The 26,035-nt window shown below is 44.3% G+C and overlaps 1 protein-coding gene across 1 annotated transcript in view; it reads left to right on the forward strand.

Annotated features, from left to right (window-relative positions):
• LOC142289879 (platelet-activating factor acetylhydrolase 2, cytoplasmic-like) overlaps positions 1-21,929 on the forward strand; it is a 241,623-nt gene extending 219,694 nt beyond the window's left edge. The window contains 1 exon segment of the mRNA XM_075333822.1: positions 21,337-21,929. Within this exon segment, the coding sequence (XP_075189937.1) occupies positions 21,337-21,434 (98 nt within the window). The 3' untranslated portion in view covers positions 21,435-21,929.
• Positions 21,930-26,035: the final 4,106 nt, after the last annotated feature.

Consider the following 26,035-nt stretch of genomic DNA (forward strand, 5'->3'; position numbering starts at 1 on the left):
AATCTACACAAGACACCTGTTTCTGTCTTTCAGGGCCTTTAAAAATCGCTTGTCTGAGATAATCGGTATCAGATTTTGTGACAATTTTCTCTTTCATTGAAGGTGACAAGGAAAGAGGGGGGGTGTATGACTTATAATTCACATGAAATTTCCTGCGAATTTCATAAATTTTGTCACAAAAATATTTGGATCTGGGAGACACTGTTGGTTTTTCACAAAAACTCACCCTTTTTTGTGTTGGTTTTTCAGAATTAATTAATTTCTGTTTTGATTGACTTTGGCGATTTCTAACAAAATCGATAAATGTCGTACATTCGAATAGGGACTTTTTATTTAATGCCACCGCACAGGCTGCATTGTCAAGGAAATTAAATTTCTTGATGAATAAACGTATCATTCCATTCAATCCGACATTTGGAATAACCGCCCTATACAAACGTTCAAAAACGGACATAAATGAGAACGTACTCTCATTCTGTTCAATTTGTAATTCCTTCAACATCTCATAGTTTGGATCAGATTCATTCCTTGCACAGAAGATGAGATATTTTAGCCTTATGATATCGTTATCATTTGAACAATCAAATGTCTCATTGTCAGAAGACTTTTTTAATGCCAATTGTCTAAAAAAATGCTGAGGTAACCACATACGGAATAACTGATTCGTCTCACTATTGGTTAAATTTAACTTCTCGATGGAACCTTCAAAAACCTCTGAATTTCTGCAAACATGTATTTTAGGATTATATGCGGGAATTAATTTGCATATGTCCAATAAATTTTTTCTAAGTGTAATCCCTAACTTAGCCTGTTCTATTTTTAGAAACTGATCGTCGCCATTTTCTCTCTCCACGTGTCTTTTCTGCACGTGTCCCATTCTGGCTCCTCCCCCTTCTGGCTTCACTACGTCATTTCCTGCTTCTTTCTCAGTATCTTGAAAGGCACCTTGACTAGGTAACACGTGTCTGTCGCCATTATCAAAATTCTGATTTACAAAATTACAGCCAACATTACAGTCAGAATTCACAATATCACTGACTGACATTCCAGGTTCTAAGAAGTCTTTGGATTTCTCTGTCACTAACTCTCCTGACAATTCAGGTTGTCTATTTCCACCATTTTTACACTTTTCTACGATTAACTTGTGAAAATCATAGACTAAATGACAGACATTTCTGATTTTCTGTTTCTCTCTATTAAAAGACCTTGCACATTCTATACGTGAATTCTCAAGTTCACACTCCTCATAAAAGCGTAACCAAATCTCTTCTACATTAGAAATATCTGGATAAGGGAACTGAAGTTTACTTTGCTTCACATATGAAGAGATAAAATCCATTTTCTTACCTGAAATGATCAGATGATTTGATGGATGATCCTGTAAGACTTGATCCACCTTGTTCAGCACGTCCAATACTTCTTATGGACTGACTTTATCTTTCTTGCTCAAAAATACGTCGAAAGTTAACTCCTGTAACTTTGTAAAGACTTTAAAGTTCATTTAAAAAAAAAAAAAACATTCATGCAACTTGACTTATACGAATTTCCTAGATTCTACGTGATTTTTATAAATTGTTGATTCCTGATCCTTTGCAGGAGATACTTAAAATACTTATGACTTTGATAACTTCGACCCCCCTTATGCAAAGTGAAGGAACAACAAAAAAAAATATAAAAAAAAAATCACGAATAGCTGACTCGCCAAATGTTAAAAAATATACTCTTAAATATATTTTTCTTCAAATACGTAAAGCCGCATGAAAGAAAAGACCTCAAAAATGTAAAAAATAAATGTATTTTATCTATTTAAAAATGGTTGCCAAGGTTCAGTTACAGAAAGGAAAAAAATAATATACTTTGATAGCTTATGTAAAAAGAGTTCATTTAGTCCATATTGAACAATGGGAAGTCTTTACCCATCTCTCTTTGGCTCCTGAACGGCAATGCTGGGGATGTCATCTCTTAGCCTGGACAACGTGTCATATCTTGCAGCACTGGAGTCTTCTCACCGCAGGCAGTGTGGAGAGCGCCCCGTAGCCCCCTCCATCGTGTATTATATACCAGCTGTTCAAACCATATAGGGCATTCTAGTGTAACACAGTTGAATATAGTTCCATATTACGTAAGCTTCTAGAAGCTTCGAGAAGCTTCGGGAAGGATTTAAATATATCCCTCCATGCTCAGCACTCAAGTATATTCAATATGGGCATATTTACCCTTATAAACTTTATTAATAACCTATGCCCTCCAACATAAACAGAACTATGAACGTATATGTCTTACTATGAAATATTTGATAACTAGATGTATTAATTTTAATCATTTTACAGTATGTATGTGTGTATGTCCGCTAAAGGAATCTGCACCGTTGCATTTACAATCACAAAATTTTGCACACACACCCCATGTGACTCAGGGAATGTCATAGACTATGTTTTGTCGGGAAAATTTAACCCCGCACTTTACAGTTACTCTCCAAAAAACCTACCTCCATTAAAGTCAATGGAGCTGCAAGTTAGAGGTTATTAATAGGAGCTGTGATTGGTTGCTATAGGAACAAAATAAATTGTTACTATAAGAAGCTTATGTGTGAGGTAATAAGATGTTGGTGGAGAGACAGAGAGAGACAGAAAGAGACAGACAGAGTAAGAGCCAGACAGGGAAAGAGACAGACAAGGAAAGAGACAGAGAGAGACAGACAGTCAAAGAGGCACACAGACAGGGAAAGAGACAGACAGCAAAAGAGACAGACACAGGGAAAGAGACAAAAAGACAGAGAGAGAGACAGACAGACAGTCAAAGAGACAGAGGCAGAAAGAGACAGACAGGGAAAGACAGACAGGGAAAAAGACAAACGGAAAGAGTCAGACAGGGAAAGAGACAGGGAAAGAGACAAAGACAGGGAAAGAGACAAGGAAAGAGACAGGGAAAGAGACAGAGACAGACGGGGAAAGAGACACATAGGGAAAGAGACAGACGGGGAAAGAAACAGACAGACACAGAGATAGAGAGACAGACACAGAGATAGAGAGAGACAGACAGATCGAGAAAGTCAGATAAGGAAAGAGACAGACAGCCAGGGAAAGAGACAGAGGGGAAATAGACAGATGGGAAAGAGACAGACAGACAGTGAAAGAGACAGAGACGGGGAAAGGGACAGACCTGGAACGAGACAGGCCTGGAAAGAAACAGGCATGGAAAGAGACAGACCTGGAACGAGTCAAGCCTGGAATGAGACAGGCCTAGAACGAGACAGACGGGGGAAGAGACAGACGGGGGAAGAGACAGACGAGGAAAGAGACAGACGGGGAAAGAGACAGACGGGGAAAGAGACAGACGGGGAAAGAGACAGACGGGGAAACAGACAGACGGGGAAAGAGAAAGACGGAGAAAGAGACAGACACAGAGATAGAGAGAGACAGACAGAGACAGATACAGAGAGGCAGACAGACACATAGAAAGAGACAGACAGAGACAGACACAGAGATAGAAACAGACAGACACAGAGATAGATAGAAAGAAACAGACAGAGATAGAGAGATACAGACAGACACAGAGATAGAGACAGACAGACACAAAGATAGACAGACAGACACAGACAGACACAGAGATAGAGAGAGACAGAAAGTCAGCTAGAGAAACAGACACAGAGACAGACATGGATAGAGACAGGGAGACAGACATACACAAAGAGACAGACAGATAGACACAGAGACACAAAGGGACACAGACAGACAGACTGGGAGAGACAGTTACTACAGCTAGTAGAAAATATAGTCCAGATAGTGACTAGATTAGAAATAATGATTTTTACTTGAAATAATAATTTTCTCCTTCAGACTTTGCTTTCGTCACAGAATGTTCCCTTTGCAGCAATTACAGCTTTGCAGACCTTTGGCATTCTAGCTGTTAATTTGATGAGGTATTCTGGAGTTATTTCACCCCATGCTTCCCCCCTCCCACAAGTTGGATTGGCCTGATGGGCAGTTTTTGCGTACCATATAGTCAAGCTGCTCCCACAACAGCTCAATAGAGTTGAGATCTGGAAACTGGGCTGGCCACTCCATTACAAATAAAATACCAGCTGCCTGCTTCTTTCCTAAATAGTTCATGGATAATTTGGAGGTGTGCTTTGGGTTTTTGTCGTGTTTTAGGATGAAATTGGCTCCAATGAAGTGCTGTCCACGGGGTATCGCATGGCGTTGCAAAATAGAGCGATAGCCTTCCTTATTCAAAATCCCTTTTACATTGTGCAAATCTTCCAGAACTTTACCAGAACGGAAGCAACCCCAGACCATCACATTACCTCCACCATGCTTAACAGATGGCGTCAGGCACTCTTCCTGCATCTTTTCAGTAGTTCTGCGTTTTACAAATGTTCTTCTATGTGATCAAAACACCTCAAACTTCGATTCGTCTGTCCATAACACTTTTTTCAAATCTTCCTCTGTCCAATGTCTGTGTTGTTTTGCCCATATTAATCTTTTCCTTTTATTAGCCAGTCTCAGATATGGGTTTTCTTTGTCACTCTGCCCTGGAGTCGCCGCTTCACTGTAGACGTTGACACTGGCATTTTGCGGGTACTATTTAATAAAGGTGCTAGTTGAGGACCTGTGAGGCATCGATTTCTCAAAATAGAGACTCTAATGTACTTGTCTTTTTGCTCAGTTGTGCAGCGGGGCCTCCCACTTCTCTTTCTACTCTGCTTAGAGCCTGTTTGTGCTCTTGTGACACCCCAGGGCTGTGAGGTACTTGGTCCCGGGCATGTGATACGCAGGGGGAGGGGGGACAGTCGTGGTCGCAGCCGATGCCCAGTTCCGTGACCCTGGGGATTGGTCCTATAAAAGGGGTGAAAAATGGTGAAATAAAAGAAAATAAATAAAAGAGTTTTCGACTACGCCACTTGCGGTGTGCGGCCAGGTTATTGAAGCCGCCGCTGCAGGGTCCTTCTGGGACTGGTGGAGTAATGCAGCTTAGGTGTTTTGGACCCTCCGCAAGCAGGGTTGGCCCCAGCAGTGGATGATGAGGGGGGCTATATTAGAGGACAGTCAGTGTAGGTGTACAGAGGCGAGAAGGAAACAGTCCACACTGGTATTGCAGTTTCAACTTGCCTTTTCCTTTGGCTTGGTACCTGGACCCACTGGTGCCAGTTTCAGGTGTTCCCGCTCCCCTTGTTCTCCATGCCAGCTGTGACCTGGGGTAGCTGTCCTCCATGCACACTCATGTGTATTGGGTTCCCGTGGCTTAGAGCTTCTGGGGAACCCCTCTGTATCAGTCTTGGTCCTATTGCAGCCAGCCTGGCCTATTTAATGGGTGGACTTCTGTCCCTGATCCCAGGTCCCCTCTTTGCTTCTGATGCTTCAGACTCTTTTGTTGGTGAAGGACCCTGGAGATCCACTCACCTGGCAGATTTAACAGTTGACCATAAAGTGTCCCACTGTCCTAGGGTCTGCACCCCGCCTTGTGCTGAGTCCTGTGAGCCTAGGTTCCAGACTTCCACAGGCGCCCCACGGTTCCTGGAGTATTACACTTCCACAGGTAACCCACGGTTCCTGGAGTCCCGATTCCTTTCTCCACAGTTCTTCTTTCCTTTACAGTGTCCCGTTCTTACTTCAGGTCTTTACACTTTTCTTTCTTTACTTCTCTCACCACTCTCTCTGACTACTACTCTCAACTGCTCTCTTCTTCCTTCTTCTACTGACTAATTCCTCCCGCCAACTTCTCAACTGACCACTCGCCCCTCCCCCTTGCTGGGTCTCCCCTTACAGATTGGGTGGCAATTAGCCAGTAAGTGCCCATCACTTTTACCTGTTGCTAGGCAGTCTCCCACTCTGAAATTGGGGTTATGTATGTGGCCTGAGGGTGCTGGTGTGTTGACTGGCATGGATAATCCAGGGTTTGAGATTCGACAGTTTGCTTTTTGTGGCACCTGATACCTCAGAGGTGCTACATTCTCCTCTGAATGGATTAGTACACACCGTTGTAAGAAATCTTCAGTTTTTTTGGCAACTTCTTGCATGGAATATCCTTCATTTCTAAGAACAAGAATAGACTGTTGAGTATCACATGAAAGTTCTCTTTTTCTGGCCATTTTGAGAGTTTAATGGAACCAACAAATGTAATGCTTCAGATTCTCAACTAGCTCAAAGGAAGGTCAGTTTTATAGCTTCTCTAATCAGCAAAACTGTTTTCAGCTGTGCTAACATACTTGCACAAGGGTTTTCAAGGGATTTACAAACAACCATTAGCCTTCTAACACAGTTAGAAAACACAATGTACCATTAAAACACTGGAGTGGTGGTTGTTGGAAATGGGCCTCTATACACCTATGTAAATATTGCATTGAAAACCAGACGTTTAAAGCTAGAATAGTCATTTACCACATTAAAAATATATAGAGTGTATTTCAGTTTAATATACTGTTAGCTTCATTAAAAAATGTGGTTTTCTTTAAAAAATAAGAAAATATCTAAGTGACCCTAAACGTTTGAACTGTAGTGTGTGTGTGTGTGTGTGTATATATATATATATATATATATATATATATGTACACACCTTGGTACAGTCACTGCCAACCACACAATAACAAAAGGAAATACTAGTTGCCGCTCAATCAATTATACAGGGCGATTGGGTACCTGTTACAGGTAGCATATAGCTTCAGGGATGTGGTTTATAGAGCATATCGGGTATTCTAGAATTTACGTATTGTGTAGTTCATGTATGATTTTTGTTATATATATATATATATATATATATATATATATATATATATATAGATGTTGTTGTGTGTAGTTACCAAGTGTTTGTGTAGGGCGCTGTACATGTTCTGGGTGTTGTCTGGGTGTGGCGGGGGGTGAGAGCGGTGTTGTATGTGTGTTGCGTTGTTTGTGGAGCGCTGTGTGTCTGTAGCGTTGTGTGTGTGTGTGTTGCACGGTTTGTGTGTGTGTGGTGTGTTTTGGGGGGAGGTATGTTTTGTGCAATGTGTGTGTTGTGCGGTATGTGCGTATATTTGTGTGTGCCGTGGTGTTTGTGTGTTGGGTGTTGTGTGTGTCCAGCATTGTCTGTGTGTGTGGGTGTCTGTGTAGGGCAGTTGTTTGTGGTTCCCAGTGTGTGTGTGTGGTGTGTTGTGCAGTGCGCGCGCGTGTGTGTGTGTTGGGGGGAGGTGTGCACTTCCCATCGTGCTCCATCCCCCATGCAGCGCACTCCCAATCGTGCTCCATCCCCCATGCAGCGCACTCCCCATCGTGCTCCATCCCCTATGCTCCGCACCCCCCATCGTGCTCCATCTCCCATGCTGCGCACTCCCAAACGTGCTCCATCCGCCATGCTGCGCACTCCCAAACGTGCTCCATCCACCATGCTGCGCACTCCCAAACGTGCTCCATCCGCCATGCTGCGCACTCCCAAACGTGCTCCATCCGCCATACTCCGCACTCCCCATCGTGCTCCATCCCCCATGCAGCGCACTCCCCATCGTGCTCCATCCCCTATGCTGCGCACCCCCCATCGTGCTCCATCTCCCATGCTGCGCACTCCCAAACGTGCTCCATCCGCCATGCTGCGCACTCCCAAACGTGCTCCATCCGCCATGCTGCGCACTCCCAAACGTGCTTCATCCGCCATGCTGCGCACTCCCAAACGTGGTCCATCCGCCATGCTGCGCACTCCCAAACGTGCTCCATCCGCCATGCTGCGCACTCCCAAACATGCTCCATCCGCCATGCTGCGCACTCCCAAAAGTGCTCCATCCGCTATGCTGCGCACTCCCAAACGTGGTCCATCCGCCATGCTGCGCACTCCCAAACGTGCTCCATCCGCCATGCTGTGCACTCCCAAACATGCTCCATCCGCCATGCTGCGCACTCCCAAACGTGCTCCATCCGCCATGCTGCGCACTCCCAAACGTGCTCCATCCCCCATGTTGCGCACCCACCATCGTGCTCCATCCCCCATGCTGCACCAGCATCAGCCTCTCTACCCGCAGCATCAGCCTCTCTCCTCCCAGCATCAGCCTCTCTACCCGCAGCATCAGCCTCTCTCCTCCCAGCATCAGCCTCTCTGTCCCCAGCATCAGCCTCTCTGTCCCCAGCATCAGCCTGTCTCATCCCAGCATCAGCCTCTCTCCTCCCAGCATCAGCCTTTTCTGTCCCCAGCATCAGCCTCTCTCCTCCCAGCATCAGCCTTTTCTGTCCCTAGCATCAGCCTCTCTCCTCCCAGCATCAGCCTCTCTCCTCCCAGCCTACCCCAGCCTCAGCCTCCCCCAGCATCAGCCTCTCTCCTCCCAGCATCAGCCTCTCTCCTCCCAGCATCAGCCTCTCTCCTCCCAGCATCAGCCTTTTCTGTCCCCAGCATCAGCCTCTCTCCTCCCAGCCTACCCCAGCCTCAGCCTCCCCCAGCATCAGCCTCTCTCCTCCCAGCATCAGCCTCTCTCTTCCCAGCATCAGCCTCTCTCCTCCCAGCCTACCCCAGCCTCAGCCTCCCCCAGCATCAGCCTCTCTCCTCCCAGCATCAGCCTCTCTCCTCCCAGCATCAGCCTCTCTCCTCCCAGCCTACCCCAGCCTCAGCCTCCCCCAGCATCAGCCTCTCTCCTCCCAGCATCAGCCTCTCTCCTCCCAGCCTACCCCAGCCTCAGCCTCCCCCAGCATCAGTCTTCTCTCAGCCTCCCCATCCCAGCCTTCCCCAGGATCAGCCTCTCTCCTCCCAGCCTCCTCCAGCACGCCTTGCTCCTCTGCCGACACTCACAGATCCGATCGCATACACTCACACACACACACACAACACACACCCGATCGCATACACTCACACACCCGATCGCATACACTCACACACACTCACACACACCCGATCGCATACACTCACGCACACACACATTGACGATATTGCACATACGCGCTCACACTCACAACATCCGGAGATACCACATGCTTCTGGCCATGTGATCCTCCGGAAGCTCACAGCACAGTATCGCCACCGAGAAGCAAGCGATATCCCAGGATGTTGTGAGTGTGTGGATGCGATGTGATGTGTGTGTGAGGTGTGTGTGAGAGTGACTGTGATCTGATGTGTGTGTGTGTATGTTATGTGTGTGCGTGTGTGTATGTTCCGCCGCTGCAGGACCTTGATGCGCTGGTAACTATGCTATCATGGTTACCAGCGTATCTCGTCCCCCGCTCACACGGGAGCCCACACCAGCATACGCCGGCCAGCCCCAGCAATGCGAGGGTATGTGTCGGCTGGTTTGGTGGCGTACGCTGATGTGGGCTCCCGGGGGTACAGTACTCACCTGGGAGTCGTGGGTCCGTGACCGTGTCGGTTCTGGGAATGCGTGGGGGGCGGGGCCAGAGCTAGCGTGCATTGCGTTGGGGGGCGGGGCGTGGCCGAGTTGCCAATGCCTGCAGGGTGCCGGGGCGAGAGGCCAATCTGTGGGGGGGGCGGAGCCTGGGCGAGCGGCCGGCCAATCCATGTGGGGGCGCAGCCTGGGCGAGCGGCCAATCCGTGTGGGGGGGCGGGGCCATGGCGAGCCCAGCGGCCAATCAGCTTTGTGTCACCGTAAGGACACAATTTTGGAGCAAGACAGACAGACAGACAGACAGACAGAATAAGGCAATTATATATATAGATATATATATATAGATATATATATATATATATATTTATTTATTTAATTCAACAAGGGTGCAGTGTTTATAAAAGTATATTAAAGATGTTACAAAGGGGACAGAACAATACAGCATGTACAATTGCATAAAATAAAAGGGAAACTCCAGAATTATGGAGGAAGAGAAATCTAAAAAAAATTTTGGATCTACATGATGGGACTAATTTTATTTCTTTTCAAATTCTAAAAAAACACCATGATTTACCAGATATTGATTTCTACAGCTATTTATCCATCAGAAAAATTATCTCCGCTTTACTAAAAGACAACCATTTATTAACTGAAGAATCTTGTCATCTTATCTGTAATGCCAATAATAATATTATTTGGCAAACTAGATGTATATATGAAATATTCAACAAAGACATTCTCTTTGAAAAAAGGCCATTTATGATAAAATGGGAAAAAGAGTTAAAAAACACCTTTTCCTTGGAAAAGTGGAATAGGTGTATTAGAGATACATACTCCTCTAATATATGTTTAACACTTCATGAAGCTTATTATAAATTGCTATCTAGGTTGTACTTTACTCTTCATAAGCTATCGCTCTTTTCAAGTAATAATTCCCATTTATGCTGGAGAGGATGTAATTTAAAGGGAGATATTCTTCACATATTTTGGTCTTGTCCCAAATTGAGCTGTCTCTGGAGGGAGGTTAACCTTTTAATAAATAAAATTCTTGGAAATAGTATCACTATTACACCTCAAATGGCTCTTCTTTCATTAGATTTATATAGCATTACCAAAGACAAATACCTAATTATTCACATTTTTTTAATTGTCAAAATTCATATAGCAGCCAAATGGAAAAAGACAGATATACCATCTATCACAGAAATTAAAGACACGATAATGCTTCATAATAATTATGAAAGAAGTTTCGCCACCTTTAATAATCGATACCCAAAATACCAAAAAATTTGGGAAAGATGGAACAACCTAATGATAAACAACTCTATTTAAACCTGTTTTTTTTGTTTTTTGTTTTTTTTTTCCTATCCAGTTATATATTTAATAATTTATGTTTCTAAAATATCCTTGTGGTTATGATTGATCGATATGTTGTGATTTGGTGATTTCCACTCTAATGAGTAAAGAAGACAGATTAAAAGTTGATGTATTTTATTGTTATAGTAGTTTAGTATGTAGTGGTTAAATTTAAAAGTAACATTCTATAACCTAGAATATTGACATGTGAGTTGTTTACTAAAATCAGCAATGTATATTTTCATAACATGTCTGGTTATATTCATATTACTTTGTGTTAAAATTAATAAAAACATTTAAAAGAAAATAAAAGGGAAAACAAAAGAAAATTGCTAAACTTGTGTCACGGAAATAGTTCAGATTTGTGGAGAAAAAAACTCCAAGGAAACATGTAACCCTACACAGTAATGTTTCTTCCTGACATGGAACATGGATCATAATTTCTCATTTGCTTTTATTAACACAAGTTAGACCCACATACCTCCCCTCTGGTGACTCATAACAGGGTTGGTCCTGGAATGTGGCTGCAGCCTTTGAAAATTATGAGATTACAACTTTCAGGATATCTTCGCTCCTGGAGGTCCCAGGAGGAAGATTTTCCTGCTATATATCCTATCATGATTTTACCTTTCCATAGATAGGAAAGGATTTTACCTTTCCATAGAAAAATTGCACACTCGCATAGCTCTCGCATGACATACAGGGTGGTAGGCGAGAAAAAAACACACACTTACATGGCACTCACATGACATACAGATGATAAGTGTGGAAAAAAATACATGACACTTGCCTGACACTCACCAACTTTCTGGCTGAGAATCTCAGCAATTTTATATATGCAGATGTGTTTGAAGCCTAAACGCAACGACATCGCTAACGAGATATCGCTGGGGTAACGGAATTCGTGACGCACATCCGGCCTCGTTAGCGACGTCGTTGCATATGACACCTACGAGCGACCGCTAACGATCAAAAATACTCACCTACTTGTTGATCGTTGACACGTCGTTCATTTCCCAAATATCGTTGCTGGTTCAGGACACAGGTTGTTCGTCGTTGTTCCTGATGCAGCACACATCGCTACGTGTGACACCCCATGAACAACGAACAACATTGTTCCTGCGTCCTTCGGCAACGAGGTGGGCGTGTCGTTAATGAGGCTGTTCTCTGCCTCTCCGCTTCTATTGGTGGCCCGCTGTGTGATGTCGCTATGATGGCGCACGAACCTCCCCCTTAAAAAAGAGGTTGTTCGCCGCCCACAGCGACATCGCTAGGAAGGTAACTACGTGTGATACTTACAAGCAATATTGTGCGCCACGGGCAGCGATTTGTCCGTGACGCACAAACGACAGGGGCGGGTGCGATCACTAGCAACATCGCTAGCGATGTCACAGCGTGTAAAGTACCCTTTTTATATAGTTACATAGTTACTTAGGTTGAAAAAAGACCTAGGTCCATCTAGTTCAACCTTCCTCCACCAATTCTACATTTAGTCATTTATAACCAACAATGTTGTGTGTACTGAGGAAATCATCCAGCCCTTTTTTAAAAGCTGTTATAGTATCTGCCATTACTACCTCTTGTGGTAGGGCATTCCACAGTCTGACTGCTCTAACTGTAAAGAACCCTTTCCTATTCAGCTGTCGGAATCGCTTTTCTTCCACTCACAGTGAGTGCCCCCTGGTCCTTAGTATTGTCTTTGGAAGAAATAAGTCATGTGCCAGTCCTTTATATTGACCACACATGTATTTATACATATAAATGAGATCTCCTCTGAGACGTCTTTTTTCTAAGCTGAACATATCTAACTTTTTCAACCTGTCATCATATGGGAGGCCTTCCATTCCTTGTAGTAGTCTAGTTGCCCGCTTTTGAACTGACTCTAACTTCTGAATGTCTTTTTTAAAATGTGGAGCCCAAAACTGGATCCCATATTCCAGATGTGGCCTTACAAGTGATTTATAGAGGGGTAACAATACGTTGGGATCACGGGATCTAATCTCTCTTTTTATACACCCTAAAATCTTGTTTGCTTTTGCAGCTGCTGCTTGACATTGAGTGCTGCTGCTCAGCTTATTTGTAATGAGAATACCCAAGTCCTTCTCCTGTTCTGTAGTCCCGAGTTTACTTCCATTTAATGTATACGCTGTTATAGGATTACTCCGTCCTAGGTGCATTACTTTACATTTATCAACATTAAATCTCATTTGCCAAGTATCTGCCCATTCTGACATCTTATCCAGATCTTTTTGTAATATTGTACTATCAAGGTCAGTTTTTAATATCCTACCTAGTTTGGTGTCATCAGCAAAGACTGACACTTTACTATCAATCCATCCACAAGGTCATTAATAAAGAGATTAAAAAGAATCGGTCCTAGCACAGATCCCTGCGGCACCCCACTGCTGACTTTAGCCCATTTAGAGAATGTTCCATTTATGACTACTCTTTGTTTCCTATCTTTTAGCCAATTCATTTCCCAGTTGCATATAGTTTCCCCTAGTCCTTGCTTCTGGAGCTTTAGTATAAGGCTATTATGTGGTAGAGTATCAAATGCTTTTGCAAAGTCTAAATAAATAACATCAGCTGCATTAACAATATCCAGGTTTGCACTTACCCCTTTAGAAAGACATTTATTTTTTTCAGTTTTCTATCTCGTTTTTTTTCAGGGGGTACGCCTTATTATTGTTGGTGGAATATTATTGTAGATTGTTATGTTTCACTGTTGCTTGCAGACATTGATTTTTGTACTGCTCCGTTGCCCTTTGGCAAACTGCATTCTGTTACAGCCAAATATTTTTACATTTTCATTCATCAGTCTAAAGTATCTGCTTCAAAATTTCAATTTTTTTTATGCATACTTAGGTCACCAGGCTTTGTTTCCATGTTAAGTGTATGGCTTTATGAGCATAGTTGTTCCATGAAGATCACTTCTGGCTTGACTACTCCAATAGTTGATGTATGTAGTCGAGTCCCACTGGGTGCTGCCAGTTCTGAACTGATGGCACTGCTGAACATCTTCCCATTTCAAATGGAAGAAAACATGATGTGTATTTCATCTACATCATATCCTTAGCTGACTATTTCTTCTATGATCCTCTATATTGCATATCTTTGGGTCCTTTTTCAAAAAATCTTGAACAGCAGAGTTTGACACCTTATCCTGATTTGAAATTTGTGCCAGGGAGAAACCTTGCTGATGCAGTATAACTATCTTCTGTCTTGTTGCCCTGCCCAGTCTTGACATGGTGTATGACCTGTAACATGAAATGGTCTTCCCAGGGCTGTGGAGTCAGTAAGCCAAACCTTCGACTCCGACTTCTCAATTTCCCTTGCACCGACTCCACGACTCCGACTCTGACTCCCACGTTTATTGCTTATAGTTAAGTGAAAAATGTATTGTAGTACAATGTGAACATCAGACATTTAATCATTTTTATGATACAATAATCAAGATATTTAGATAGAACATTAAATATATTTCTTGGAATACAACTTTAGAACACAAAAAACTGTAATAAGTTGTAAATATGTAATACACTATGTAATATACAGTAGATTACATATATATCTTGGGTATATATATATTATTACATATTGTATTACATATTTACAATTTATTACAGGTTTTTTGTGTTCTAAAGTTGTATTCCAAGAAATATATTTTATGTTCTATCTAAATATCTTGATTATCGTATCATAAAAATGATTAAATGTCTGATGTTCACATTGCACTACAATAAATTTTTCACTTAAATATAAGCAATATACGTGGGTTATTATTTAGTATGTTTTTGTTGAAAACTGTTTTTTGCCACTTACATAGTGTATTACATAGTGTTTTGATATATATATATATATATATATATATGTATATAAAATATATATATATTAGCTGTACTACCTAGTTTCGCCCGGGTTAATAACTGTTGTTAACAAAATAATATGTACTAACAAAATTGTATTCTGCACACAAAAACCACAAAACAAATAGATAGAAATGTAATCATTAAAAGGCAAAAACTAAGCTAATAGAAGCATTTCACAACATATATTTCAACACCACAGATATTCCACACAGATTTAACTAAATTGGCCAAGTAATATGCTCCGTCTGTCTCTTTCCAGGTTTGTATCTTTCCAGGTCTGTCTCTTTCCCCGTCTGTCTCTTTCCCCGTCTGTCTCTTTCCTCGTCTGTCTGTCTCTGTGTCTGTCTCTTTTTTTGTCTGTCTCTATCTCTCTGTTTCTTTCCCAATCTGTCTCTTTCTAGGTCTGTCTCTTTCCCAGGTCTGTCTCTTTCCCCATCTGCCTCCCCGTCTCTTTGTCTGTGTCTTTTCCTGTCTGTCTCTTTCCCTGTCTGCCTGTCTCTGTCTCTTTCCTTGTCTGTCTCTATTTCTCTGTCTCTTTCCCCATCTGTCTCTATCAAGGTCTGTGTCTTTCCTCATCTATCTTTGTCTGTCTCTCTGGCTTTCTCCTCCTTCCCTGTCTGCCTGTCTCTGTTCCTGTCTGCATGTCTGTCTGTGTCTTTCCCCATGTGTCTCTTTCCCCATGTGTCTCTTTCCCCATTTGTCTCTTTCCTCGTCTGTCTCTTTCCTCGTCTGTCTCTTTCCCCGTCTGTCTCTTTCCAGGTCTGTCTCTTTCCAGGTCTGTCTCTTTCCAGGTCTGTCTCTTTCCCAGGTCAGTTTCTTTCCCAGGTCTGTCTCTTTCCCCGTCTGTCTCTGTCTGTCTCTTTCCCTGTCTGTCTCTATCTCTCTGTCTCTTTCCCTGTCTGTCTCTCTGTCTGTCTCTCTGTCTGTCTCTCTCTATCCGTCTCTCCACCGACATCTTATTACCTGACATATAAGCTTCTTATACTTCTACTTATACTTATACTTATGCTTCTTATACTATGAATGTCTTTTGTTCCTATAGCAACCAATCATAGCTCCTACTAATAACCTGTAGTTCCAGGTTCCATTTACTTTAATGGAGGCATGTTTTTTGGAGAGTCACTGTAAAGCGCGGGGTTAAATTTTCCTATCAAAATATAGTCTACGACGTTCCCTGGGCAACATGAGGTGTCTGTGCAAAATTTCGTGATTGTAAAGGCGACGGTGCGGATACACTTTTCGTTTCACTTCGCGCGGGGTTAAAATTTCGCCTCATAACATAGCCTATGACGCTCTCGGGGTCCAGAGGTGTGAGTGTGCAAAATTTTGTGGCTGTAGCTGCAACGGTGCAGATGCCAATCCCGGCCATACACACATACATACATACACACATTCAGCTTTAAAAAACAGTTTTAAAAAAAAAAACATACTAAATAACATTTGTGCAGTCTATGAATTTGTTCTAAGAAATAGAATTGCTTCCATCAGATCCTCCTTCGCGGATGACCTCAAATCTGACCTAATAATTTTAAGGCTAGAGAACAACCTCTCTACACTAACTTGGGTTGGAGGCAAAGCTGTAACCACATGGGCAACATCTCTAACAATTTCAGTGTATAAAGGAATTGCCTTATGCACAGTCAGTTTTGATGAATGGTTGATTTTTTCTATTTCTTTGAGAGCAAGTGAAAAATTTTACTGAAATCTAGTCAATCTGCTGCTATAGGAGATGGAGTGAAATCTTTTTCCTTGCGGTAATGCTTTGCCTGCTCCATGTCATCAAAATACTTGTCAAAGTTAAACTCCTCATCTGATGAGGATGAAGATATGGCAGCAGTAGCACTGTCAGGACCCAAGTCCTCTTCCTCCTGGCAGTCCTGTAGCCGCTCATCCTAACTGCTACTTCACTCAAAGCTTCTTTTTCTTTAGTAAGCTGTTGATCATCAAGCAGTATACGATGATGGTCCACATAAACAGCTGCCAGAAGAATTTTATTTTCCAATAGCTGTGTCTTTCTCTGTTTCATTGAAGCAGAAATGCCATCTGGGATTAAACCTCCTCTTTGGGACAGGCAAAATAGCAAGTTCTTCCACTCCCTTATGAAAATGCCAGGAGTTAAATCCTCAGCTTGTAATTTTTTAGTCACGGTAAATGGGTGATTAAGCAATTCCTTCAATTCAGCCACCTGTGTCCACTGACCTTCATTTAAGGTTACTTGAGGGTTCACCAAATCTATAAGAAATTAATTTAGTTCAAGCAATCGCTCAGTCATTAAATAAGGGCTGCCTCACCGAGTGGCTTGATCAACAATTGCTCCTTTCCCAGCACGTCTCTTCAAGATGGAATCAATTTTAGGGCTTCTGGCGGCAATAACCAATTTCCTCACTTTTCCAATCAGATTTCCAGCATGTCCACCCAGTTTCACAAATTCGGCTTTTCGCCGGTTTGAAGGATGCGGTGCACGCCAGTACAGTATGATACAGTACAGTGGCAGTGCCTCAACTTCCGGGTCACATGACAGCATGTGACCGGCGTTTGTCGCGCTGCCACTGTACTGTATACACTGTACTGGAGTGCACCGCATCCGCCAAACCGGTAAAAAGCCGGATGTATGAAATCGGGGTCCCTCTTGCAGACTCTTATTGCCAGCTGCAGCGTGTGCACAACACATCGCATGTGATGAATATTAAAGTGTTTTGAAGCAGCTTCAACAAGATCATCTAATCCTAAAGTATCATTTTGCTTTTCTTCTGTTGTAATATTTGTTTGTTCATCAGTTACATGAACAGCACTGTGGCCTTCCATCTCACACATACTAAATCCTAAATTTTCTTCTAGCTGTTGTTCATTACTCTCATCCATCAGTTTAATTGTACTTATCATGTTTGAAGCATTGTTCGCAACAATATCTAGAACTTGTTCTTTTTTGAGTTTGTAATCTTGCAGAACTTTTTCCACTAAGGCCTGGAGAAACTGGCTGGTGTGATGAGCTTTCGTATCTTTTACTGCCAGTGTCTTGCTAACAATTTTTTTCTTGTCACAAACATATCGAACATTGATGTCAAAATAATTCAGTGAAATGCAGTGACTCTGGGCATCCCAGCAAAGGCAATGGGTTTCAAGATAGGACATTCAGACACATCGTTTTGTGAGGATCTGTTTTTGTGCTCAAAAACAGATCCTCACAAAGAATGAGCATGTCAGTTTGTGGCGGTTTTCTAATTTGCTTTTGCTATTGAAAACATGATTTATGAGCTCAAAAACCTTTCAGGTGCTTTTGCAGCTGACAAACGTATCCTCAAAAAACGCAGCAAAAACGCTGTGTGAATGTAGCCTTAGATCAGGAATAGAACAGCCATTTATATGACATTTCATAACTTTCCCAAATTCCTATGAAAAAATATTCATCACACTCTGCATTGCACTACTGTCCCCAATTTATTATATATTTTAGGAGTCGGAGTCGGTGCATTTTATACCGACTCCAACTCCACAGCCCTGGGTCTTCCACATCCTCACCTTTAGGCTATGTTTACACACTGTATTTTTTTCTGAGTGCATCTTGACTGCATCTTTTTCCTGTGGTCTCAGAAAATGCAGCTTGTGGCCCAAAAAGCGCATGACGTTTTGCCACATTTTTACTGCGTTTTTGCCGTGTTTTTGTTAATGCATTTTTTAAAGGAGAAACAATGATAGGATAGGATAATTGATAGATAGCTAGAATAGATAGCTGGAGAATAGATAGATAATAGATGGATAATAGATAATAGGTAGATAGATAATAGATAGAACCATATAGAATAGATATTAAGAAAGAACAGAATAGATAGCAAGGAATAACTGAATAGCTTAATAGAGGAATAGCTAGCTTGGCCAGCTGTTTGTTTTTTTTTTGTTAAAAAATTGACGTGGGGTCCCCCCCATTTTTCATATCTAGCACAGGAACAGTAGCAGCTGCAGGCTGCAACCATCAGCTGTGTGCTGTTCCTTGGCTGCTTATGAAAAATAGAGGGGATCCCATGCTTTTTTAATTATTTGATTTATTTAAAAAAAATTACGTGGGGTCCCCCCCCCTTTTTCTAAATCCAGCCAAGGTACAGCAGACAACTGGGGGCTGATATTATTAGGGTGGCAAGGGTCATCGTTATTTGGCCCTTTCCAGCCTAACTTTAGCAGTCCACAGCCGCCCCAGAAGTGGGGCATCCATAAGATGCGCCAATTCTGGCACTGGCCCCATTCGTCCGTTACCCCAATTGCCACCGCACTAGGGTAATAAGGGGTTAATAACCCACAGCTGCTACTAAGCCCTAGCTTAGTGATGACAAGCGTCTATGAGACACCCCCATCACAAATCTGTAATTAAATGAAATAAACACAAGCATCCAAGAAATCCTATATTTAAAATAAAGGACAAAAAAGCCACCCTCTTTCACCATTTTATTAACCCCAAAACACCCCTCCAGGTCTGAAGTAATTCACACGAGGTCACACGAGGCTTCCAGCACTGCTACATATCTGAAGCTCACAATGAGCGACATAGAACAAGACTGTGAGCTGTAAGTCATTTCACTTACAGATTAGTAATGCAGGGTGTCTCAGGTAGATGCCTGCAATTACTAATCTAGAACTTAGTGGCAGCTGTGGGCTGTTATTAACTCCTTATTAGCTCGATTGCCACCGCACCAGGGCAATGCGGGAAAAGCCGGGTAAAGTGCTGGAACTGTTGCATCTAATGGATGTGGCAATTCCGGGCAGCTGCTGGCAGATATTTTTAGGCTGAGGGGTGCCCAATAACCATGGATATCCCCGACCTGAGAATACCAGCCCCCAGCTGTTGAACTTTATCTGTGCTGGTATCAAAATATGGGGGGATCCTACACCAATTTGTTTTATTTATTTTACTGTACGATATAGACCCGCCCACCGGTGTCAGTGATTGGTTGCAGTCAGACACGCTGTCACTCAGGGTGAGGGCTCACCTGACTGCAATCACTCACAGCCACCAGTGGGCGGGTGGAAGCAGTGCATATTCAGTGAAGGTAATGAGTGGCCTGGGAAGTGAATGACCGGCCGCAGGAGCTGCGTAACATCCGTGCCAGTGATTCGGTAAGTATGAAGTGCTTGCTCCTACTCCTTTGTGCCAGATTCTGGTCCCCCTTGACTTTATGGGAACCGGCATCTAGACAGATGTCAGGGATCAATCCCCCACCGACCCCGCATCAGTGGCGGATTGATCTGCCAGTCCCCCAAAACGCAGGGACAAGACGCAAAAAGAATTGACATGCTACATCTTCAAAAACACAGCCAAGATGCAGCCAAAAAAAGATGCACTGTGCGGGCAGCAAAATACAAATCTCATAGACTTTGCTAGTAGATGGGAATGCATGCATTTAGGTGCATTTTTGTGACGTCAAAAACGCACCAAAAACGCAGTAAAAGATGCAGTGTGTGAACATAGCCTTAGAGCAGAGTGTTGCTGTTCGTCACCTAGTGTTAAGCTTCTACGTAGCAGTTAATGACAGTGTTTCAACTAACATATGAAAATGATGATTATTATAATCTGTTTAGTATTATTGGTTTCTTACTCACCCGACTATAATCCTACAATATCCCTAACTTTGTGAAAGAATCAATGCTGTTCTGAAGGCAAAAATAATTCACACCAAATATTGATTTGATTTAGATTTCTCTTTTGTCCATTCGCTTTGCATATTGTTAATTAATGAAAATAAAGTATTAAGGATTCTATTTTTGAAAGCATTAATACTTGCAACTTTTTCCCACACAACCCTAATTTTTTTTACTAAAACTGTATGTAATAAAACTGAATTAAAAAAGTGAAAGGAGCATTGTGTAAGTACAGAGACATATAACTATGACTGCACTTTCATATTTGTTTGCTACTGTTAGCCAAAACTATGTGCAATACTTGTGTGCTGTTTTGACTCCTAAAGCCTGCTTTAAACGTTGCAATTTCGCATATGATATCGTATGCGATTTGCAACGCCCTCATCGTATGTGCAGCACGTTCAATTTGTTGCACATACGATTAACCCCCGTCACACATACTTACCTACCATACGACCTCGATGTGGGCGGTGAACATCCACTTCCTGGAGTGGGAGGGACGTTTGGCGTCACATCGACGTCACGCGGCAGCCGGCCAATAGAAGCGGAGGGGCGGAGCTGAGCGAGACGTAAACATCCCGCCCACCTCCTTCCTTCCGCATTGTGGGCCGGGAGCCGCAGGACGCAGGTGAGATCTGTTCATCGTTCCCGGGGTGTCACACACTGCGATGTGCGCTACCTCGGGTACGATGAACAATCTGACGTTCAATTCGTCAGGAATGAATGACGTGCATGCGATGAACGTTTTTTCGTTAAATCGCAATTGCACGTCGCTGTCACACACTACAACAACACTAACGATGCCGGATGTGCGTCACTTACGACGTGACCCCGCCGACACATCGTAAGATATATTGTGTGTAAAGCAGGCTTAAGAGAATGGATCTGACCCTTTAATTTGCTGTCTTTCATAGGGCTAACTATTCATATAACAGATCTTCTTTAACATTCTACTACTAATGTAACCTGAAAGTGCCAACAGTGTAAATTAGCCATCTCATAGCATGCGTCAGCTAAAATTGTTGTTTTTTGTACAATTTTATGCTTAGTATTACTATTGTGTGTAACCTTACACAGAGTGTGGGGGAATATTTGCTATGTGGTGTTCACTACTACACTAATATGTGTTCTTTCTTGTATTGTCATGCCTTGTTGTTAGTAACACTTGATGTTTATCTCTGTTTTTGTCAGATCTGGCAATAAATGTCCCCAAGTTGGAAGAACTGAAGGAAGTGATCGAAACTCAAGTTATTTGTGGATTTCCTTCAATAAACGACAGTAAACTATGATCTTAGCATAAAAAGAAGAATATATTTCTTTAAGTCTTCTACCAAGTCAACCGGCGCCTGGAGCCTGACAGAAACACTAATAGAATGGGGCTTTGTTGTGGCATTCAGAGGCCCTTGTGTTGTGATAAATAAAGCAGCACTGTTGTTGAAAATATGGCATAGTTATTTTGTACGACGTTGCTTGGTCAGTGTCATAGAAGAGGCTGCTGGATGCACTCACGCTGCAGTCATTGCTCTGACAGTTACACGCTCTGCAGAGGACGCGCTGCCTGTAATGTGCACGTGCCAAACATAGAACATCATCAACTGTGAACCAGGCTTATGTAACAACCGAAAGGATAAAAGGAGGGCGGAGAATATTCATGTCATTTCTGCCCTGAAAAATATCTTTAGGAAACCATGTACAGTTTGAATGATGCATAGTATCATGTGTATACCATACTACTATGTGAGCTTATACTGCAACATAATTAGTGGAATCAAGTGCACTACGATATAGCCTTCAGAGAGGAATAAAGTAATGTTTAAATACTCAAAATCAGATCATTGTTTTAAAATGTATAGAATACTATGCAATCATATGAAATAAAAAAAACAAGTAAAAAACAAGATGTAAATTGTGCAAATATATATATATATATATATATATATATATATATATATATATTGATATATATACATACAATATATATATATATATATATATATAGTCCAGACCAAAAGTTTGGACACACCTCATTTAAAGAGTTTTCTTTATTTTCATGACTCTAAAAATTGTAGATTCACATTGAAGACATCAAAACTATGAATTAAAACATGTGGAATGAAATACTTAAAGTGTGAAACAACTGAAAATATGTCTTATATTCTGAGTTCTTCAAAGTAGCCACCTTTCGCTTTGATTACTGCTTTGCACACTCTTGGCATTCTCTTGATGAGCTTCAAGAGGTAGTCACCGGAAATGGTCTTCCAACAGTCTTGAAGGAGTTCCCAGAGATGCTTAGCACTTGTTGGCCCTTTTGCCTTCACTTTGCAGTCCAGCTCACCCCAAACCATCTCGATTGGGTTCAGGTCTGGTGACCGTCGAGACCAGGTCTTCTGGCATAGCAGAAAGAAAAATTCAGCTCACCCGTATATGTATCCGCTCAGTTCAGATGGGATGCAGGATGTCCACCGGACAGGCAGGTCCGTAGAGGCAATAGCAAGGAGAAAGGACGGGACTCAGCACCAATTCCAGGATAGCAAAAATATAAATCCAACGAAAAATATATAAAAGTGTAGAAACTTTATTCAATGATTAAAAATCCAAGAAAAACATCATCGGTTCCATGAAAACATCATGGCTTGACGCGTTTCGGACAGTTGGAATGTAGATAAGTCCTTAATCATAAGCTCCTAGAGCAAAAATTTAAGCAATTCTTCTTATATACTGTATTTACACACTTATAATACAAGGTGGCCATAAAATAAGGTGTTTGGCGCCTTGTGCAGACTGACCCAGTGCCATTGGACAGAATTGCCTGAAAATTGGTATGTATGCTATTCAAGGCATGGGGAAATGGAAGGGATCTTAAAAAAAATGTATACCAAAACTCCCCACCAAGTGAAAAAGTGGCACTGTACAGTGAGCGCCTGCCAGATGCCTGTCTCTTTGCCAGATCATGTGCTGTTAGTGCGGTTGTTTTATGAGAATGCCAGGAATGTGTGACGCCCTGGACCCCAGGGGTCACAGAATAACATCACATACACACACACACCCTCCCCTGGTCAGGAACACCCGTCAAACAAAAACCCTTGTTGCCTCCCTCCAGGGTCTGATGTCCACACCAGGTGGGGCGGAGCCAGGCGGTTGGCCCCACCCACAGAGGAGTTCACAGGCCTGGAGGCGGGAAAATTAGTCAGTTTAGTTTTAGAGGTTGAAGTGGAGAGGTGGTAGTGAGTGGAAGCAGAGACTGTGTGTCTGGGTCGGAGCCCAGGCACCATCAGCAAGGTCGGCAGATGGTGGTGACCGTCTGCAGGCGTTAGTGGAAGTCTGCGGAACCGTAGGACCGGGGTCGAGCGGTGGCCCGTTGGTACCAAACCGGGGAACGGATTGAAGTTAAGCACCAAGGCAGGGTACTCAGACCCCGACTAGGCTCGGAAGCCGCCGTAACGGTCAAATTCTCTGAATGCGGTCTGAACCTCAGGGGTTCATTCCCACCCAAGTCCCGTCAGAAGGCAACAGCCCAACCCGTCCGGATAAGAGCCACCACCAACGGCCAGAGATCCAAGGGCCAGCGCCTGCGGGCAAAACGGGTTCTCCCGACACGTACAAGCCGGGGAGCGGACCACCCGTGGGAATCTATAAGGGTCAAACACTTACACACAGGTGCAGAGAAAGACAGCCGCCATCAACCTGTCCGGGGAGAGTGAAGACACCGCAGCCGACTGCGGGCCCCGTCCATCCAGCCGTTTGGTTTACCAGAGACTCTGTTATTGACTACCTGAGTGAGTACACCAGTGCCATCCGGCACAGCGCTGCACCGTAATGCTGCCCCGCTTCCGCGCTGCCTCCCCGCATCGGCACCTGCACCTATCCCCTACGCACCAGCTCCCCCAACCGGGGCCCCGGGACCAACAGCCCCTACCCACGGAGGGGCCAACACCTCAGCTGCTCCTCGCCATCGCTCCCGGGAACCCCCCCATCACCAGCAGCGGTGGTGCCCACCATCACCACAACCCCGTGGGTGGCATCACAACCGACATCCCACCACCAAACCTCCCCTTTTGACTCGTGGGCGAGGAGGCGCTGCTCGAGCTCCGGGTCCGGTGCCGTGCTCGAGCCACCGAGGAGCAGAAGCACCGGACCCGAGCGCCAGCGATTCCTCAAGGCGAGCGGCGTTCCCGGAACCCCTCCGCCTGCGACAACTTGGCGTCACGAACAGGATCCTACCCATCTACTTAACAGTAGAAGTGCGCCTTGCAGTCCCCGCTGGCGGTGTCCGGCCGAAAATTTTGAAAGTCCGCCATTTTGGGCGCAAAAAGTTCCTGCTCGAGCCGTCTTCCCCGAGCAGGGAGGGCGCGAAAAGTTCCCGCTTGAGCCGTCTTCCCCGAGCAGGGAAGGCGCGAAAGTGAAGCCCCGCCCCCAAGAAAAGGAGGTGCAAGAGAGAACCAAGGGAGGGGCGAGAGAAAGATGTCTGCGCCTGACGGGGCTGTTGGAGGGGCGCCGGTCGTGGTCGCGGCGGCGCCCGGAGATGGTAATATGGCAGCCCTCGCCCCAGCCGCAGATGCGGGGGGCCGCGGGTCCGGCGGTCGCCCAGGTAATGCCGATCTCCCTGCCCTATGTGCCCGGTGCAACTTGGCTGCCGCAATACGATGGGAAGCCTGATGCTTTGCAGGCGTTCCGGAAAAAGATTAGCCCGGTTCTTGACCTGTATGCCATGACCGGCAGACAGCAGGCGGCGGTAGTGCTAGGGCAGCTGACCGGCGCGGCTGAGCAGGAGACGGAGACCTGGACCGACGCGGACCGGGCCTCAGTGACTACTATTTTTGAGAAACTTCAGACCACTTTCGAGACCCGCACAGAAGCTTAATTGCGGATGCAGTTTTACCAATGCCGACAGCGACCTGCAGATAACATAAGAGACTATGCCTTGTGCCTGCAGACTGCCCTCCGTACACTGAAACGAGTGGACACCATTAACGATGTGGACAGCAATAAGATGCTAGTGGAACAAATCCTGGAGGTGCTGGGGTCTACAGAGGACCGCAAGCAGCTGCGGCTGTAGGCCCTGGAACATCCCGATCTGGACTTTACCGTATTGAAAGAGCGGGCCATCAAGGCCCTGCAAGCCCCAAACCCTGACGCTCCTGATACAGCCCCGTGGCCGGCTGAGACCGCTCCTGTCTCGGTAGCACCTCCTCTCCTGGCTCTACCGGCCCCTGCAGCGCCCGGTGGACTGATGGAGGAGCTGGCCGCACAAGTCCGCCGCATGGATGTGGGGCCAAGGGCCAATCCTCAGGAGTAGACCCTAACGGCCCTACCGATTGGTGAGACCGGTACGTTGGAGGCCGCCCCATCATCCCCCTGGCATTGGACGGCATCCCGACCATGGCCCTATTGGACACAGGATCACAGGTAACTACTATGCCATATACATTGTACCAGCGGTATTGGGATGATAGTGAACTTGCCCCTCCTGATGACAGCCTGACCATTATTGCGGCCAATGGGCTCCCTATGACACAGGTGGGCTTTAAAGAAGTGACCCTGACTGTGGGACATACTGAGTTAAAAAACCAAGGGATGATTGTGGTGCTGAACGAATCCAGTGATTCAGTGATTACCGAGGAGCAGAAGCACCGGACCCGAGCGCCAGCGATTCCCCAAGGCGAGCGGCGTTCCCGGAACCCCTCCGCCCGCGACAAATGCATAGAGGTTGTGGAGGACATTGCCACTGCCGTCGTGGAACAAGGCATGAACAACCCTGCCGGGAACTGCAGTGCACACAGTGTTTCCAGGCAATTGGGGCTCCCTTACAGCACAGTGTGGAAAGTTCTCTGAAAGGTCTTGCGGGCATACCTGTACAAAATTAGCCATCATCAACAACTTCATCCTCGTG

This window comes from Anomaloglossus baeobatrachus, chromosome 2 (assembly GCF_048569485.1).
Source record: "Anomaloglossus baeobatrachus isolate aAnoBae1 chromosome 2, aAnoBae1.hap1, whole genome shotgun sequence".
NCBI lineage: Eukaryota > Metazoa > Chordata > Amphibia > Anura > Aromobatidae > Anomaloglossus > Anomaloglossus baeobatrachus.